The sequence below is a fragment of the Struthio camelus genome, chromosome Z (genome assembly GCF_040807025.1).
Source record: "Struthio camelus isolate bStrCam1 chromosome Z, bStrCam1.hap1, whole genome shotgun sequence".
NCBI lineage: Eukaryota > Metazoa > Chordata > Aves > Struthioniformes > Struthionidae > Struthio > Struthio camelus.
In genome coordinates this window covers 28,389,292-28,408,359 of record NC_090982.1, presented here as the reverse complement: position 1 = coordinate 28,408,359, position 19,068 = coordinate 28,389,292, and the positions used below count along the sequence as shown (strand labels likewise).

Sequence of the window (19,068 nt, the reverse complement as noted above, 5' to 3'; positions counted from 1 at the left end):
CAAGCATGTTTATATTTTCAATGTTATGCAGCCTAGCCTACTCCTTTAGTTGCCTTCTGCAGTGGCACTGCTTTTGCTGAGCAGCAAATTTCAGCATACTATCTCCAGCAATACTTGGCTCTTTACCGGAGCGGCAGTACGTAATTTTGCGCACCTCTAGCTTTGTTAGCTCCCTCTCAGCTTTCTCTAATTTTTACTGTTCTAAACTATGTCTTATCATGCCTTTGTGATCTCTTCTGTTTTCAGGACACTCACAGCTACATTAGGCAGGTTTACCAGCAAACCCTTTAGGAATAGTATCCAAGCGGTTCTACTTGCATCTCAATACTTCTCTGGAGAAAATAAGGCTGCCAACCTTGGCAATCTTCAGTTGCTTCTTCATAGTAAGTCCCTTCGGGGCATTCTTCAAAACACTCGCCATTGTACAGGACAAAGAAGCTGATGGCACACTCGTTACAGTCATCTGAGTCGGGCCCATCGCAATCCCTGCAGTCTCTGTGGCAGGGGAAACACTGCTTGTCTTCGGCGTAGAAGTGAGAGGGGCAATCCTCCACGCACCTCCCTTCGTGCAGGAAGAACTCATCCACGCACACTGCGGAGAACCAAAAACAGGTTAATTCTGTTAATTCTGTTAATTAGGGCAGCTAATTCTGACTTTGACAAGTGAGGGAGTGAAGAAATCCTGGGAAACCATAAATCCCGCAGTGCCTGTTATAATAGGAGATAAGTGGACAACTTGGGAACGTATTGCTTTTTCCTTTGATTCCTCGCCCTCCGATCTGCCCATAACAGCCCGAACCTCATGCAACATCTTCCGTGCTACATTGAGGCCAAGTAGGCTGCTCAGCTTTGCTGATATTAACCAAACCACACTGATGCTATATAAAGAAGGGCTTCTGGTGAGGTGTTATATCTAGATCATGAACTTCCTGCAAAATTAGGGATGTCTAGATCTGAAGTTTTGTCTGCTTTATTACTAAAATATTCTGACTGGAATATTTGTACCTGGATGTTTGACTTTGCAGGGAGCTGGGATGGTATTACGATTTGGGATACGGGTTCAGCTGTTAATTTTATTATAACTACCTCGTTTAATGGCTTTGTTTACGATTCTTTGCTTTTTTAATCCATGTTTACGTTTCCAGAATGGATTGCTCGTTAAGGGTTCACTATCACTTTAATTTTTGGGTGTGCAGTCAGACTTACAAGGATTTCTGAGCATTACTAGATATGTTTCTTTACAGAGGCTTCATCCTCTGCATTGAGTAGCTATTTGCAAAAATGGCAAAGAGATTTAGTTAAACCAAATTAGGAAAGAAACATTTTGTACTGCACACTGCTGTAAATGTTAAAGAATTTAGGCACAGAAAGACCTGCCATTTGCTAAATCAGAAATAGAATCAAGCCAATAGGAATCTCCTGAAAAACAAAAAGAACAGAAAAACAGCTTTACAGATACACATTTTCAGCTGAATCTCATGATAAAGCACAGCTTCTATCTCAGGAGTTTAGCGATGATATATACACCCATTTTTTCATTTTTGCTCACTAAAAAATTTCTTTTCAGATCTGTGTTTCTGTCAGTGTGTTTTTGTAAATCCATCTGATTTTAATTAAGTCATGGCAAGTTCCTTGTAATACCTTTGCACATTTGATTGTGAATGCACTCCTGGCACATTGGAGGGCAGTGTTTGCAGGTTCCTTCAGAAGCAAAATACATCTGTGAACAGGTATGTTTACACTCCCACTGCTCCAAAAGCAAAGGACTTTCACAGGACTGGCATTTGGTGGCGTTTCCCATGCATGTCTTACACGATCCACTGCATTCCTTGCAAGTCCCAAAATCATTAAAATATCCCCTATTGAATTAAAACAAACACAAAGCAAACTGCTGGTCAGAGTAAGTTTATAGAACAGTCCAGTTACACAGCTTGTAAGAATTATATTTGCATGTATCAGAGTTTCCCAGCAGGTACATTTCACTGAAACAAAAATATTTCTTAAACAATTTGTTGTCTAAACTCCACTCCAAGTCAAGAACAAATGTTATTACCATAAGCCGGCTGAAAATAACGGCTTTTACCATGTGGTAGTTTTTGGTGTCTAAGGCTACCTTAAGTTCTCCCTTGAAAGGCTGATAATGAATCTGAGCTATAAAAAGAAAGAACATAGAGAGAGATTACAGAGCAGTCAGCAAATAGGAATAAGTTTAAAAAACTACTTACTCAGGACATTCCTGAAAGCATCTGCCTTCATGGAGGATGAATGGCTGGTCTTGTCCAGACTGACACTTCTGACAGTGCCAGGGGTCGGAGCATACCTCACAATCATCCAAGCACTTCTCACACTTTCCACTTTCCACGTTGCCAAAAGTTTGTTTAGGGCATTGAGAGACACAGGTATCATGGCTAAGAAACTTTCCTGGCAAAACAGCAACCCAAACGGAGAAAGGGACCAAAGAGAAATGTGTTTAAAAGAATCTTGCAGCTATTAAAAAACCCTTTAAGCTTCCCTAAAGCTTAACTTTTTGATGCTTAAAACCGCAACTGAAACATTCTTTAAACTGTTCCCCAAAATAGTTTGCTCAGCCTCCACTGAAATGTAAGGTTAGAAAGGGTCATTGTCATTATCTGGTACATCCTTCCCGAATAAATCCTTACTCAGTAATTCCTGCATCACGTCTACTGCTTTTGGTTGAATAGAAAGGAAAGGCAACACCAAGTTCATAAGTTTTTTACCCTTACTGCTAAGGGCATGTGCTTTATTCTTAGCTGATATGTATCTGACTTCAGCTTCTAATTATCTGATTGCCTTCTCACGGTTCAAGCTGCCAAAGAACTTTCTACTGACCATTGACCAAAATATTCCCTGGAAGTGTGTAGGATACAGAGTATTTTAGCCACTTGCAAAAACTACCCAAAGAAGCTGAAAGTATCCTACCTTCTGGACATGAAGTACACACGTTAGCATCTTCGTCACAGGTCCTACATGAAGGATCACAGGACCGTAACTGTTTTGTTGCCTCTGGAATGAAATAAAAAAAATTAGATTTTGATTGTCTTATGGGGTTTTTTGTTAATTTGCTCTCTCATTTCTTACTGGCTTTTTCTAAGCTGTTTTTAAAATGTACTTCCTTGAAGTTTTGAAATTCATCAAGTTGGACAAATTGGTGTCCAACAATTCCAAATTCTGCACTCTTAAATGATAAGTATAGAGTTGCTGTAATAAAGGAAAATATAAGTGGCACTCTGAGACTTGCTGAGGCTGGACCGTGCATTTACTTCTGGTCTGCTGATTGCAGTTGAGGAGAATAATTTAGTTAAATGCTGTTACTTTCAGCACTTTGCTCCAAAAACAGATCCAGATCTGTACTCCTAATAGAAATATGAAAAGCTGGAAGATGTGTAAATTTAGGGGACTTGGTGTAGCAAGGCATTCTTACGGCAATTTTGTATTAGCTGGTTGAAGATTACCGTTACTCTGCCTCTGAGGGAACAAACTCTGAATATGAAGGGGAATAAAATGAACGTCCGAGAAGAAGGTTTGTAAAATAGTTCTCCCCAATGCTGTCATCTACAATTTCCCTCCAACAGGAAGGGTCTGATGTGCCACATGGTAATTTTGTGCCTGAAGAAAATTAAGGCCTTGGCTATGCTTTGCATAGACTTCATTCAATGTGTGATTCAGCAACTAAACGTCAAGGGGATCTGAGGGTCATACTTAATGCACAAACTGTTTGCTGTGGAATGCTATGGGTCTCAGCAAGCAATTCTATATTTTGATCCAGGCAGTCTTAACCATGGCAAAATGAATGTCTGATGAAAGAACGATTGTGGACCAGTGGAGAGAAGACAGTGGGCTTTTGATCTCACTGAAAATCCAAAAATACAATAAAATAGAAGTGAGGTGCCAACTGAGCTTGACACATTGTTTAGCATATCCAGCAAGTTCAAATGCATATGACTTCTGTAAGTGGATGAACTGGCTGACAGGATCCATTAGCCCCATACAGGAAATCACTACATTTTTTGTTCTGCCTGTTATTGCGAAGTAGTTTAAAATGTTGTCATCTTGAATGAAATAAAGGAAAGCAAACATTTTGAGTGAAAGGAGGAGAGGGGAGCAATGGCCACCCAAAGAGCCCCTTCCCACTAGAGGAAACGGTGGGCATTTTACCATGAAGAAAGGGACTGTGTAGAAAAGTGAGTATGTGCACAGTATGACACAAGAACAGAAGAAGAAGGAATAACAATAGAGTGATTAATAATAATTACTGATAAATGCACTGCTAAACAAGCTGAGCCGTGGCTGTTTCAGTGAAAAACTGAGGTTTGGGTCCACATTCAATGTGGCTAGGAGATAGTCCACAACAGTGTGAGTCACATCCACATCTCACCCTACCTGCAGTTCAGAACATTTTAAAAAATCTCTGCATCTAGCAATGCTTCTGCACTGAACAGGGAGGTTTGCAGAGTCCCAGTACAGGCCATAGGATCCTTAGTATAATGTGCGCAACAGAAGAAAGCTACACATTGTTAAGGAGAATGTGGGATGTGAAAGTACAGACTGAAGCACTGAGTTTGCTGCCGAGGTCAGTGTGAGGGAAGCGTTAGAAATCTGTATAGATTCCATAAGACAGCAAATATCTTTAGCCTTAGCTTTGGCCAGACAAGTTGATGGCTGTGGTGAGTCAGAGACCTATCAAGGATAATACCAAGACAGATGGCACTTGGACTGTATTTCAATAAGTACCACCTGAAGACAATTTTCAGTTCCAAAGCTACAGAGGCTTTATGGAGGAAGAAAATGCCTGAAACTTAATTTTGATGTGCGCAGCTTGAAGCACTGCTAAATAGTCAAAAGAAAAGCCCTGGGTTTGAGTACATGGGAAGACACCATCATGATTTCATATTTACCATAGGTGAACCTAAAGGTAAAGTACCGGGCAGTCATCAGTGTATAAAAATGAAAATTTCTGCTGTGGAAAGACAAGAAAAAATGGGGAAGGCACAGAATGTCTAGCTTGCTGAGGAAGAAAAAGATGGGAGTAACATAGACGCACAGAGAACCCAAGAGGTGGGAGGATGGATTTACTCTTAAGTGATCTCTGAAGTTGCACGGGTGGGAGGATGGCATAGGGGGTAGGTGATTGATGGGGGGACTGGAGAGGCACAAAGAGGCCTCAGTGTGTGAAGTGAGTTCAGCCTAAAGCAGCAATGAAACGCCTGGTCTTCTGGTATCAGCTGTAGTAATAGATGCCTTTCCATATCTCTAACTAGATTTTGCAGGAGGTTGAAAGCATATGAGTTCCTTTGGCAGATCCCAAACTCTGCAGGAATGCAACTCTTTTAAAAGCAGAATCAATATACTTTGAGGCACACCTGTTGAGTCGGGTGCAGATAACACTGTGTGCTCCACCTCTGTGAGCAAGTCAAAAGTGAGGCAGAGGTGATCCAAAAGCCACAATGTCTTGCTGGTGTAGCAGTGTGAAACTGGAGCTAGCTGAGAGGCAAAGTACATTCAGTCTCAGCACTGCATTAAATGAATACAGCACTACACGCAAGTTAACTTAGCCTTCTCGTCCAACATTGCTGCGTTGTACTGACAGGTCTTCAAGAAGCTCTCCTGCTGGAGTTTCAGAATGGGGACCTGTTTTCAGCCCTCCTGAAGTGCCCCAGAGAGTTTGATGGGGCAATAAGCAGTGTGAAGATCGCAAGGTGGGGTTGGTCTAGTCCATGGTTTTTAAGCTCCTGCAGCCTGCACTTGCAGGGGTCAAACAGTGACTGAGACTGTGAAGGGAAGAGAGAGAGAATAACGGCAAATGAGCTTAGGAGGGATGAAGGGAAAGCTGTAAGAAATTGTCCGTACTTACATCTGATATGGTTCATTCTTGTTTCGCTCTTTATTTAAGGAAATGAAATACGGCAGATAACTATGAAAACACTCTTTATGGACTTAATCAATTATATCCACAGGACTACTCTCTTCTCTGAGCTGACTACCCAGTGTTTTTCATTCTCTCACCAATTTCACTTTCCCTTGCCATTAACTGATACTGGTGCTAGCTTTAAGGGCAAGCAGACCAGGTTACTGCCTGTCCTAGTGAGGTGGAAGAAGAACCAACTGTGAAAGTCGATGCTTGAGGTGACTTCCAGTGAGTGATAGGACCATCCTGGAGCTAGCTTGGCACTTTCATGGGATCAAGCAGAAGTGCTGGAGGACGAAGAGATGGCGGATGCTAGCCTGAGGGGAAAAACTATGCTGAGGAAGAGGGAAATACTGACTGTTAAGCAACAACACAGGTCCCTGAGATAGGAAGCAGTCACCTGAGTTTTTGTGTCCAGACGCACTGGATTTATCTGACCATAGGTTTGGATGGATACTTGGTGGAAGTGCTGGTGGCAAATTGCCCTGAGAAGTAGAGATCAGGATCTCAGGGAAGAGCTGGGGTTGGAGAAGGTGCCTAGCATTCAGAAACCCAGACTCCACCTCACTCTTTGCTGCAGTCTCATTGCTATGTCTGATAGCTGAGGTGATTAAGCTCCTTTTGGCCTAACTCACCAGACAGCCTACAAATGACCACTGGTGGTAGAGGTGGTGGAAATACCAGTTGGCTACGGGAGGATTGTAACCTCACTGATTTTTAAGGTCCCCTACTTTACAGATAACAGTGCAAATACAGTACAAGAACAGTGAATCTTGGAAATCAGGGCATTAGCAAAATGCCTACCCTAGAAAAAAGACAAAAAGCGAGTATTGCTCAATATAGTGTGCCCACTTTATTGTTGTGCTGTTTTAACTAAAACCTCGTGGGAACTGATGGCTCCATCTCCAATGAGCCTGGCACAGAGACTGTTGCCACTCCTCGGTGGCAACAGCCCCCAGCTGCGCATGAGGTGCTGGGTGGGAAGCAGGGCCAGGGGCCTTTGCTATTACCCTATAAAGGAGTGGGACCAGCAGTGATGGGACTCTCTGAAATGGAGTTACTGGGGAGATGATAGGTTTCATTTAGATTCATTTAAAATTTTGGGTGAAACGAATTTTCTCAAAGAATCCTAATGAGGCACTGTAGTTGCTACTATCTATGTATCGGCTATACATTTAGCTATATCCTAGAAGTAGCATAGTGTAGGCAGCAAAGAGCAGGAGTTTCAAAGCCTGCCTGCACTCTCTTTTTCAGCTGCCTGTAAGTTTCTCTTTCTCGAGGAGAGCAAAGGTTTTGTTCAGTTTCTGTTAGCTCTTTTTAAGAGCAAGGATGTGGACATCTGGTAAGGCTTTCTGCAAAGGCAGGTCCTACAAGTTTAGATCCTTTCTTTCTCTTGCTGACATATTTTCTATATGGGCTTTTTCTCATGCTGAAGATCCATTTTCTGTAGGTCAGGTTGCAATCTACTGTTCCAAGCAAAGTCTAGTCTATTTGAATGCCCTTGAATGCAGAGGGCAGCCCAGCACTCTTTTGTGCCTCTAGACGTGGCCAACCATACTAGCACACAAACATTTTTAGTTTGCTTGCCTAAGTGACCGTCAGAGTAACTTGCTGGTGACCCTTGTTCACTCTTGTGATATACATAAATTCACTGTCGCAAGATTTTTTTTTTGGTGAGACACCTTTCCTTCATTTTTTTTTTCTGACTTTCTATTATTGAACAAATCCTTACAGAAAGTCCTTATGGATAAGCTGTAAGAACATAAGGTAATGGGTAAGCTAGATGCTTGCTCTTAGTTTTACTCAGCTGAGCAGTATTCAATGTTTCTATTCTCTCCTTAAGCAGACAGACCTCTTTTTCTCCTCTTGAGAGAAGATCCCCATTGGCCTGTGAATTCTAAGATTTTTCCCTTTTACAGACTAGTCATTTGGCACTTCCTGAAAAACTTTGAATAATTGATAGTATATTGCACACCCATGCAGTTTTTAACTAATGTTTTTTCACTTCACCTCTGAAAACCTTGGCTGAAAGGAGGACCATCTGTTCGTGATGTCTGACTGCAGTTATGTGTCCGCCATGCCTCTATCAGTTCCTTCTATAAACCTTCAGAATTTGTTAAGGCTGAATTCTGATTTTTCCACTGAAAGTGTCAATGGCCGTCTTCTAAACATGCCGTGAATACAAATTTTCATTTCACTTCTCAGCAGCTTTGTATCCAGCTACCTTACTGTAGCCTATGTTTTATTTAATTATTTTGGAAACTCCCTGCTGGGCAGTTTTAAGTGTTGTAATTTAGTACCACACGTTGGTGTGTGAAGAAGCAAGCCAGAAATATTGCTGAAGTATGTTTTGCCAAGGGAAAAGAACCTTCATCCTCGCAAGACAGTTGGTGTAATATAAAAAATAAATCGCAGTAAAATAAGGTTAAACAGAGAAGCTATCAGCTACTGCTGAACAATGTTTATAGGAGCTCATCGTTCCAAAAACATTTTAATCCTTACAATTAAAAATAAAGATCTTTTTTCAGTGAGGTACTTTTTTTCCATTTTATTTTTGCCCCGTTAGCAACACTCGTTGTTTTCTGTAATATGTGCTAGTCACCACCAGAGGGGAACGCACGCAAGCAATTGGCTTCTGATACAGGAAACTTGCAGAGGCATAGGAGACAACTTCTAACTTTCCAGTTAGATGTAATGGACCTACTTGGGGACTTCTAAAATAAATACGAAAATCTTCCAATTAATTTGTCTTGTTTTTAATTCTGGACAGTAAAAAATGAGTTCTCCCCATTACTGAGCTCTTATTGACTATTCAAGCAGTGGAATTAGGCCTTCATTTATTAAAAAGAAGCACAGTTAGAATAATGTAAGTTTCTAAAATGTAATTCTCTTGAATAGCAAACAGTTTGCAGAACAGGAAACTGTAATGCAAAAGGTTTTGCTGCAGATACCTGTGCACAGTGTTTCCAATAATGTAACTAGAGCTTTCCCAAGAACATCCCTGCAAAGCTGTGAAGAAAATTGGTCATGTGAAAGGCAAAATGTGTTTCCTTGGCCTTTGGACTGATGATAAATGAAAACAGCAAATGACCATTTTTAGCCATAGAAAAGTCATTCACTCTTCGGAGAAAGCTTTACTCAGGAGAGCGTGGCAAATGGGGTTGTGTAAGGCTGCAGAAGAATGTGCTCAGTAGCATAGCCTTGCCTGTCTTCAAGGAAAGGGTTTGGTGGCCATCAAAAACAATTGCCAGCTCCAGGCTTCAGGCTTCTGCTCTGACTCATTGCTTTGTTATATCAGAACAGGTCTCAAATAAGGCCAAATAAGGTTCATGGCTGATTGTCGAACTGTTTCATTGTATGTCTTTTGCCCCTCAAGGCTATCATTGTAGGATCCCATAAGCTTTCCTTTAAAATTTTCCATCTGTAGCTCTTATGGTTGCAAATATTTAAATATAGAAGCTGTATGTCTATAAAGTTGATTGTTTGACTTTAAAGTCACTGTGAAAAAATGGATCGGAGAGAAAGGACTGTAAACTGACCACATTCTAAAAATGTGACATTGACTCTGAAAAACATTATATGGATTATTGTACTGTTCTGCTATTCTTTAAGAGCCAGAGTGTATGACCTTTTCAGACCTACTGAGCTGTTTTGATCCTTACATCTATGTTCTTTTTTGGATTTTTCAAACTAAATGCCATCTCTTTAAACTCCTGTTCAAGGCAGAATCTGACTCAATGTCACATTGATTCCTGTTTCTTTATCAGAATGAATAATAACTTTGACATATAGGCAGTTCAATCTTCCCTGTTCCTTTCTAGAAACTTAGAATCTGAATTGTACTATACCATTTCTTGAGCTAAACTTTATTGCAGCTCTTCTGCTACTCTAGTGCTCTGCCCATTCAGTCTGTTCCAGGGCTTATCAAATTGAAAGACTGAGAGAACACTGAAAAGTATTTTTTTCTCTTTTCTTTTCTCATTGGGCTTGTGCAACATGAATGAGGCATTGGTAGAGTTTCATGAAACTTAAAATTTTAAGACTTTAACTGTGATTTCCAGACAGAATTAAGGAAAAGAGGAGTGAAAGTCTAGCTTAACTAAAACAATGTCCCCCAATTTTCCCTTTTCTTTACTTAAGTGATTTTACTTTGCAATGTCTTCCAGAATGTTTTGATCCGGCTTAAAAAAAGATTCAGTGAGTCACCAGAAATATTCAGGACAAAAAATTACGTCCAGGTGCAAGGAACTGAGGTCCTCTTCACATGCTCACCACTTGTTCTGGAGGAACATAAGGTTGAAAAACAAAACAAAACCCAAAAGTCCACCAAAACCTGGGGACATACGAGCAGAGAAATGAGCATATCTAAAGAGATATGATTTTAAATATAATCTCCGACATTTCAAGTAGCTCGTGGGTCCTTCCTTTAGTTCTTTTAATCCAGGAACTACATCATAAGTCATGGTAGTATATGCTCCTCCTCTCTGTGCTGTCCTTCCTGCTCTCCCTCCCAGGTCTTTATGGACTACAGACCTTTACGCTAGGCAGTACAAGCAGTGAGCCATAAGATTTCAGATGGATAAAAGCTGGTTTGTTTCCTCCATTTTGAATCTTATTTATTTGTCCTTTTCTAAGGGTAAAAGGGTGATTGAAGTACTTACATTTTCAACTTGCAATCAAAGTAGCTTCCTATGCACAGTTGCAATGTAATGCCCTTAGCTTCTTAGTTAAAAAGACATTGGTTTCTAGAAGAAGAGTATTTTTATAGTGTATTTAATTCTCAGACCATGGCACATTGCTGCAGTGGGGAATACAGAAGGAAATGTACTGCCGTGGCTCCTGGTAACTGCATACATATTCTTTTTAGAAAGTGACCTGTCTGGCTTGTGCACTGTGTTGTGGGATGTGATTTGAATGTGATCCATTTGAGATACTACTTAGCTTGTTAGATTTTATTCTGTGCATGGCATTGGCCTTGCAAAACTGATACAGTCATGAATAAAAATACCAAAACAGGTTGCATATCTCCACAAGGTAATTACAATTACACAGATATGATAAAACATAATGAAAACAATATACATATGTAATAAAATACTAGACCTATCCCATTTCAAAGACTTATGTGAACTGTAAATTTAAGAAAACTATAGGAGAGGCAAGAAGTAAATCACAGCCCCCAATAATCATTAATTCCCAATCTAGTTATCTTGTAGCAACCATAGCATTATTTTATGAATCTATGGCTAGAATATGAAATCGGCATCCATAGCATTATTTTACAAACAAACGGCTAGAATATGAAGTCGGCATGACTAAGAACATCAAGGATAGTGAATCATTTTTGCTTGCCTCTAGCGACGTTAAATTTCACATATGGATGATGCTTAAAAAGGTCTCCTGACTCTTCCCATGATGCTCTAATTCTCCTCTCTCAGTGTCATAACATTTTCTCATCTGGAAAGTTATGATCCCCTTCTCTCCTCCTACTGATTTTTCTGCTGTCTTCTGCCCACCCCATTTCCTTTTCTTCTTCTTTCCTTGTTCTCACATCTTTACGTGTTTATCTGCATAGCTGCATTAAGGTCAGAGAACCCTAATAATCCTTTTAAAGCCTGAATTTTTATTTTTCTGTCAACTAGAACTCTTCAAGCACACTCTGCATTTTTGTTATTTGTTTTACTCTGGTATTTCGGAAAATAAGTAAGATTGATGCACTTGGTCAGTGGCTGCTTGTGGGATGTTACTGTCATTATTGGGGGTGGTATGTAATAGTAAACAGAACCAGCTGCTACTTTGCTGCATAATTTACTACAGCATATATTATCTACATGTAAAGAAGCACATACTCCATTTTGGTTTTGCGACAGAAACAGATCTCTTTCCACAACTTTTTTTTTTTTCCTCTTAAACTTTTAAAAAGAGTGCAAAAGAGTGAGATATTCTAAACTGTGTAACTGAGGAATGAATGTATTTTTTGGGTGTGGTATTTACAGTGAACAGGCAAAATGAAGACCTGACCATAACTTGCAAAATGTCTAATCCGGTTGAAAGGGCGTATGTACTCGCTTGGTGAATCAAGCTTACACTAGTGTGTCTCCTGGCTTCCAAAGTCATTTCATCATCTGGTACATGAGATAAAATACAGATGTTTCACACTACAGACACAGAGCTCAGTCTCCATTTTTTTTCCTTCTTGGCTTGCCCTGTCTTTTTAAAAGCCTGGATACCAGACAAGACCTATTTCATTATTTCAGACCTTGATATGACTTATTAATGATCCTCAATATGAACTGAACTGTTTGGCCAGCAGAGTACTTCCCCTAGATAAATATCATTTTAGAAAGTTGTTTTTATATAGAATGTTCTGATTGTTGGAGTGTGTGCTCATGAAAATTCATAGGACTGGTCAATCATTTATTCTTTTGCAAGAAATAGAAGTAAAACTTAAACATGGGGCTAAAAGTGTGTTCTACACTCAAAGAGGTTTTAATTCTTGCCTCGATGCATCAGTCTCCCAAACTGTGAAGAAATTCAGATTGTATGTTGGTTTATCTGTAACAAGTTCGGCTCTGCTGCCCTTTAATTTATGTTAGCCTAGGAATCCAACAAAAAAAATCACCTCTGCTTCCCAAAACTGTGTCCCACATGACTGGTCAACTCAGTCACTAAAACCGTAGTGAAACCCATTGAATCCACGTGCCCAGAAGAGCTGAGGAAAAATGGCTTCATTATTTGTAAATATAGTTCAAGGTCTGGTACATCAATTCTTTGTTAGCAAAGTTTCAAAAGAAAGAGGGTAGATATAAGTCTAGTGTGGTAAAAGTGAAAGTAAACTACCGGATTTGGAAATTTTGGCTGTCTTCCTAGCTGTGCTGTCTTTCTGCAGGAGGCAGGGAATGTGCTGAGGATGAGCTTGGTGCGATCTCATCTTCGTTTCCATGACAAGGGTGAAGTTGTTTATTTTGTCCTCAGCCCCCCACACCCAGCCCAGTCCCCCAAAGTGGGAGGACTAGTAATTATTTGACCTATGTTATTTAATTGAAATAGCTCATCAAGCCACTGAAGGTGGGAGGCAGTTCTGCCGTGATGCTACCGATGTAAATGCGTTGAGGACACACTGAGTACCCAGTGCAAAGAGCATACAGTGATAAACAGGCACAGAGGATGAGAGCTAAAACACAAATCACAGCCACAGTCATGCCCACACTGAACTGGTGAACAAACATGGACATATTTTAACATCCCTTGAAGGATGAACAACAAGCTGCACGGAACGTACTCATGCTGCACAAAACAGGCTTCCATATGAAAACAAAAATTTACAACAGTTGAGATGGATATCTATATTTTAGTAAGAAGAAATCACACTGGTAAGAAGAAAATAGCTATCAAGCTGAAGAATCAAAATGCAGTAAACCCAGATAAAATATCTGGATATTTGTCCAGAAGAAGCAATGATAAGCTTAGAAAAATGCCATGACTTTGCACCTATGTATGAGAGAAGGAGTATTTTCTTTTTTTCCCACGATCCCCTTTTTAGTAAGCAATGGAAAAGAAGAGGTGTTATAGAAATGTTTAAGAAGCTTCAAAGAGCTTCTTGCTCCAGGCCCATGGAGATTTTTTCTCTACAGTTATGCCAACCAGAATCCCCACCAGCAGTGGGTTTCAAGGATCATGGCAGGTTTCCTCCACTGCTGCACTAGTTGTACTGTATAAGATGGTTGAACAAAGCAGTCAATGATAGCAGCAGCCTTTCCTAAATTTTAGTGTTTTTCAGAAAGCTGTTGTCAATGATGAAAGTCACTGTAACACATTCTGAAACTCTTATTTTGTGACACACACACATACACATACATGCGTGTATATATAAATATGTATGTATGTGTGTGTGTGTGTGTGTGTGTGTGTGTGTGTGTATGTACGTAATTTAATCATCCAGGTATTCCAAACCATTATCAGGCGCTCTTTAACTAGGAAACAACCTATTGGTGTGATGTACTGCTAGAGCTACACAAATGTGTTTCCACCTTGCCTGAGTCTTTCATTTATGTAAGGGATCTTCAGCATGGAACAAAAGTTAAAAACAAAACAAAACAAAACAAAACAAAACAAAACCAGGATGGTGCAATTGGTAATCTGGACTCAGCTGATACCTGCCTCTTGAACACACCAACAGATGAAGCCAGTGAATGAGTGATATTTTAGCCACAAATACCAACTGGTTAGATTTTGTAATTAATTAGTAAGTGAAAAATGGATATTAAGAGAGCCAGATGATCCTACAGCGTCTGAAGAAGAACATGCGTAAACTGTTGATGAATACCGTTAGTCAAGGAGGAGCTTTGGTAAAGCTGGTGACTTCATTAATATATTTACGGGATAGGTACTTCTATTTGCAAGTCTGCTCTAGTGAGAAAAGGCCCAGGATGTCACTGGGACCAGCTCCACCTTCTCAGCAGTAACCTGTCAAATCTGCTGCCGTTTAGTGGGAATAGAAGCAGGTCTACCCAAGAGAAGCTGAGCGGCTTTCAGTGAGATTACCTGAGCTCCAGCATCACCAGATAGAGTAAGGATGGTGTGAATTTGGAGCAGATGCTACAGCTCAAGCCAGTACAGCTTAGAGACAGAGACGTATTTTATGGCTTGAAATGCCCCCAAGTAAGCAGTATTTTAGCTACCTGAAGGAAAGCAAAATAGAAGTCAGAGTGAGAAAGAGGGTCCACAGCACAGTAATGCTGAAGTGTACAGGCCTGCATCAGCTGCCTGCTTAAAAGAAAAAAGCAGACGATGAATTACCTCGTTTGGTGGTGGCAAAAATAGATTGAATTGTGCAACTGGGGAGACAAACTAGAGAAGTGTTCTTTCTGTGACACTAACTGAGAGTGTGTCAAAAAGAAAAAAATACTTACACAGCTGGATGAGACACAATGAAATGTTCAGAGAAGGCTGCTTTTCTGTTAATAGCTCTCCTTTTTAGGTCTCTCTGACCTTTTTCTGAAGTAAAGAAATGCTCAGCTTTTTTTAGTATAATATTTCTCCATAGATAGGTAATAATTAAAAATGGGCAGTACTTTTTCTGAAAATAGCTGTTGGTATATTTTAAATTTTAATGCAAGGTCATATAGATCCAAGGATAGTCACTCTTTGATGTGTTTGAGCCAAATACATGCAAATCAGAAGAAAATATGTATTTCATGGAGAAATAAAGCTGAAAGGGACCTAAAGTGATCTAGTCTATTACTCTACTCAGTAAACATTCCTGATGGATGTTTTTAGTGTGTTCTTAAAGACTTCTGCAGATGGAAATTCCCAGCCCCCTCAAATAGTCCAGATGATTGCTCCATTATTGCATTAGAAAGTCCTCTTTTTTTCCAATGCCAAATCCAAATCTTTTCTGCATTTTAAGCCTATTATTTCTTGTCCTGTTTACCACACATACAGAGACCTGATCTTCTCCCTTCTTCTCTGTGATCACGTTCCTCCTAGCTATCTCATTTAGTACAAAACTCCCCAATTCTCTCAGTAATTCCTTGTAAATATCTTTCTTCTCTAGACTTCTGGTAATCCTCACGGTTTGCTCTCTCCAGTTGGGCCACTTCTTTCTTTAAACACTGTGCCCAAAACTGGATGTGTTACTCTAACTAACGTGTTACAAGTGCTAAAGAGAATGAGAGGATTACATCACAGTGACTTTTCCCTTTGTTTATAGCGAGCAGCCAAGATACGATTGAAACACTAGATAAAATTTTACCCTTTGGAGGCTACAGTGGTATGTACCATTTTAAATGCCACTTAACAAGACTAACTATTGAGATGCAACACAGACCGTACAGGATTTCTTCACAGAAACAAGCTTCACTTGGAAAGCATATTCGTAACAAATGAGTTTTAATTTGTGACCTGGGCAGCAAATTCACCATGAGCACGGCCTGATGTGGTAACATAACCCATTCAGTTGTACTTTACATAACTGATGTAATGCAAACAACTAATACTCTGCAATGCACCATTCATTTAATACTTTTTAACAGGAAATATTATGACAATACTGTGATGCATTGTCAGATGCTTCATAAAGGAAAATAATTAAAATAATATAAATCATTCTTTTCAGCATCTTTAACTTTTTAGAGCATTTTCATTCCAAATTCTTTTCTTTATCATTCTTCTGGAATAGGAAAGAATTGTTTTCCTCACAATATAGATGAAGGAACAAAGAAAGAATTGACAATTTTTCCAAGGTCATTAGTTGTGAAAATGGCAAAGGTAGGATAAGAATTCAAGAATTTAGTTCTACATCGTGTGTTTGGTCCCTTAGACAGTTGGTGTATATCTGTGTCAAGGGAGAAGGGAAAAGAAGAAGGTTGCTTTTAAATATGCTCCACATACACACACTTATTTGATTCTTTTTAGTTTCCTCCAACTCATGTTCACTTATATGCAGTAAATCAACAACCAAAGAGCTGGTATAAAACATAGCCTATAAGTGGATTTAAGCTCCATTAAAATGTTATGCTACTTACAGAGAGATGAGTTTCACTTTGTGAACGAACTAATTTTTAAGTCGATATATTTAAAAAATTGTTTTAGTCTAGTTAGATGAATAGACATTTTCACCAAACTGCATGTTCTTGATATCCTCTTTCTAAACCTTTTAACTGTCTTTAGTGAAAGAAACAAGATCAAGGGATCCGTAGCAACTTACCACTCCAGAACTTTCCATTGGGTGGAACATTTCTTGGATTCAGGCACTGACCACGAGATAACTGGAAACTGTTTTTGCATCTGGTGCAGTTCTCATAGCTGTACCCGACACAGGTTGCACAGCTCCTGTGGCATGCTTCGCATTCCCTGGAGATGTCATCCCTGAAGAAACCAGCGCCGCACTCACTCACACATATGCCACCTGCAACAGAAACAGAGCCTGAAATCATTGTATCAACTGTCCCGTGTCCATCATGACAAGGAGGTGGATAAAATGCTATTAAACCCCACCAGACTCAAAAAAGTAAAGGGAGAATACTACTAACTCTGGGATTACTAACTAGTACTAACCATTGTGTAACTACAAAACCAATTTAACCTATGATGCAAATTTACTGGAAATCCAAAGACATATCTTGAAATTTCTTTGTGTATCTCCAGCTACATGGTTCTCATAAAGGCAGGTAGGATATTAAAAAGCAAGCAACCAGGAATTCTGAGGCTGAGAAGCAGTACCACCTGCGAGTTGTATTTGTTTGATTTTTCTCTCTCAAAAAAGTAGCTTTACGTATTTGGGGGAGCTCCCAGTACAGAGCTTCCCAGGATTAGGCAGGGGGATAGCATCTCTCTGTCTCCAGCAAGAAATAGCTTAAGAGAAATAAACAATATAATAGAACCTGTGAAACTTTTTGCAGCTATCTACACTGTAGATTTCTATTGTGAATCCTAAATTCAGCTCAGCTGCTTAGATAAAGCTCATAAAGCCTTCATACCAATCTACACTGGATGAATCTCTAGTTTGTGCTGAATACAAAGCTAAACATAGGTAAACCTGATTTGATTCAAGGGTTTGCATACTGCAGCAAAGACCCTATAAGTTATTACTCTGATAGGTTTTTTTTACTTCATCCATTCTGAATAAAAAAAAAAAAAAGACCACCAGATTGCATCAGGTTGTCACCATTGTCACCCAGAGCTTTCTATGAGCATGATGCTTTGTACTCTGCTATTGGCGCATGCAGTAGGCAGTGCACAAGAATATGAAAACTTTAGGATTTCTTGTGATGCAGATTTGGCAACATATCTGAACTAGACCTGCCTGAGTTATAGCTTCATAATAAAGCTACGGGATTCTTAGTCTTATGTGAATTTCATGTAAAATTTAGTGGTTTTAACTGAACTGAACTCAGTATGTTCAAGGCTCATTACTTTGTGTGGACCTGAAAGTCAAAGTAATGCTGGACTTGCCAGACTTGAAAAGTTTCCATGTCTTTTAGGGAATTAAAGCAACCTCCTTTCCCAGAGTCTGAATCAATTAGAATCTTTTTCTTTATGTGCTCAAAGAGAGAGAAAATGCATTAAAAACAAAACCAGGAAGAAACAGTGATAATTCGTAGTCAAATATTTGGAGCCTTTGAACCAAATGGCGCTGCATGTTAATGCATAGGTCCCGAGTCTGTGATGGGCTAAATGCCCTCAGCATCCACTAACTGCTATAGGAGGGATTTAGGAATTTCAGAAGTTGAGTCTAAGCCTTTTCTCCAAGGAAAAAGTTTGAAATCCTTTTGTGTATATACTGTACCTGGTTCTTTGCTTACCCAAGAGATAAAAGCCTTCCTTACATGAGCCACACTCATCCTTGTCACAGCTATCACAGTTGCTTGGGCACTCTATACACTTCATGGCAATTTCATCTCGGTAGGTATTTTTGGGGCAGTGTTTATAGCAATGATCCTTGTACCTGCAAGACGAAGTAGAACACTGTTGGTGGGTTTGCTTTCAGGTCATCAAGTCTCTTCTTTTTATGTCTCTAGGTACGGTGATGATAAGGCTCTATTCTTGTCCTGCTTAAAAGAAATTATTCCTCTAATGATGCATTGAAAATATATTTGTGGATATCCCAGCAATTCAACTGCTCAGCATTAATAAGTCATGCTTGCTAATATCTGGGTTCTTAAGTACAACCAAATTTGATCTTTTAAGCGGAGGCAGAAAAGTGCATGCCTAATTAGAAATTAGTACATTGTGGTTGTAAAGAGCAGATCAGTCGTATACACACAAGACAATGGCATTGTTTATAGCTAGACAGAACAGCCTTTTTTGTCAAAATTTTCTTTTGTCTTCCTAACTGTTATATGGATCTCTTAACTGTCTCTTTGGACAACTCACAGAGACCTTCCTTTCCCTCTGTTTAAGACAAACTTTCCGTTAATGTATTATTTTTGATTCTTTACTCAACCTCCCCACATTTTTCAGAGTGCCTTCAGAAAAGCAGATGCCAGAACTGCACACTAAAAGCATATCAGTTCCAAGTCTACAGGCAGCATTTAACCTTCATACACTTTCTGTTCAGTATTCCTCTCCTCATATACACAAAGGTCCCATTAGTCCATAAGCTTTGAAAGACCTTGATGGTGGATGTTCAGCTAGTTATT

General features: G+C 39.6%; 1 protein-coding gene across 1 annotated transcript in view; it reads right to left on the bottom strand.

Annotated features, from left to right (window-relative positions):
• PCSK5 (proprotein convertase subtilisin/kexin type 5) overlaps positions 1-19,068 on the bottom strand; it is a 250,946-nt gene that overhangs the window by 9,697 nt on the left and 222,181 nt on the right. The window contains exons 26-31 of the mRNA XM_068927337.1: positions 18,232-18,374; positions 16,635-16,835; positions 2,941-3,024; positions 2,226-2,421; positions 1,642-1,859; positions 356-592 (exon numbers count right to left, since the gene is read on the bottom strand). Coding sequence (XP_068783438.1) covers positions 356-592; positions 1,642-1,859; positions 2,226-2,421; positions 2,941-3,024; positions 16,635-16,835; positions 18,232-18,374 — 1,079 coding nt within the window. The remainder of the gene's footprint in view (positions 1-355; positions 593-1,641; positions 1,860-2,225; positions 2,422-2,940; positions 3,025-16,634; positions 16,836-18,231; positions 18,375-19,068) is intronic.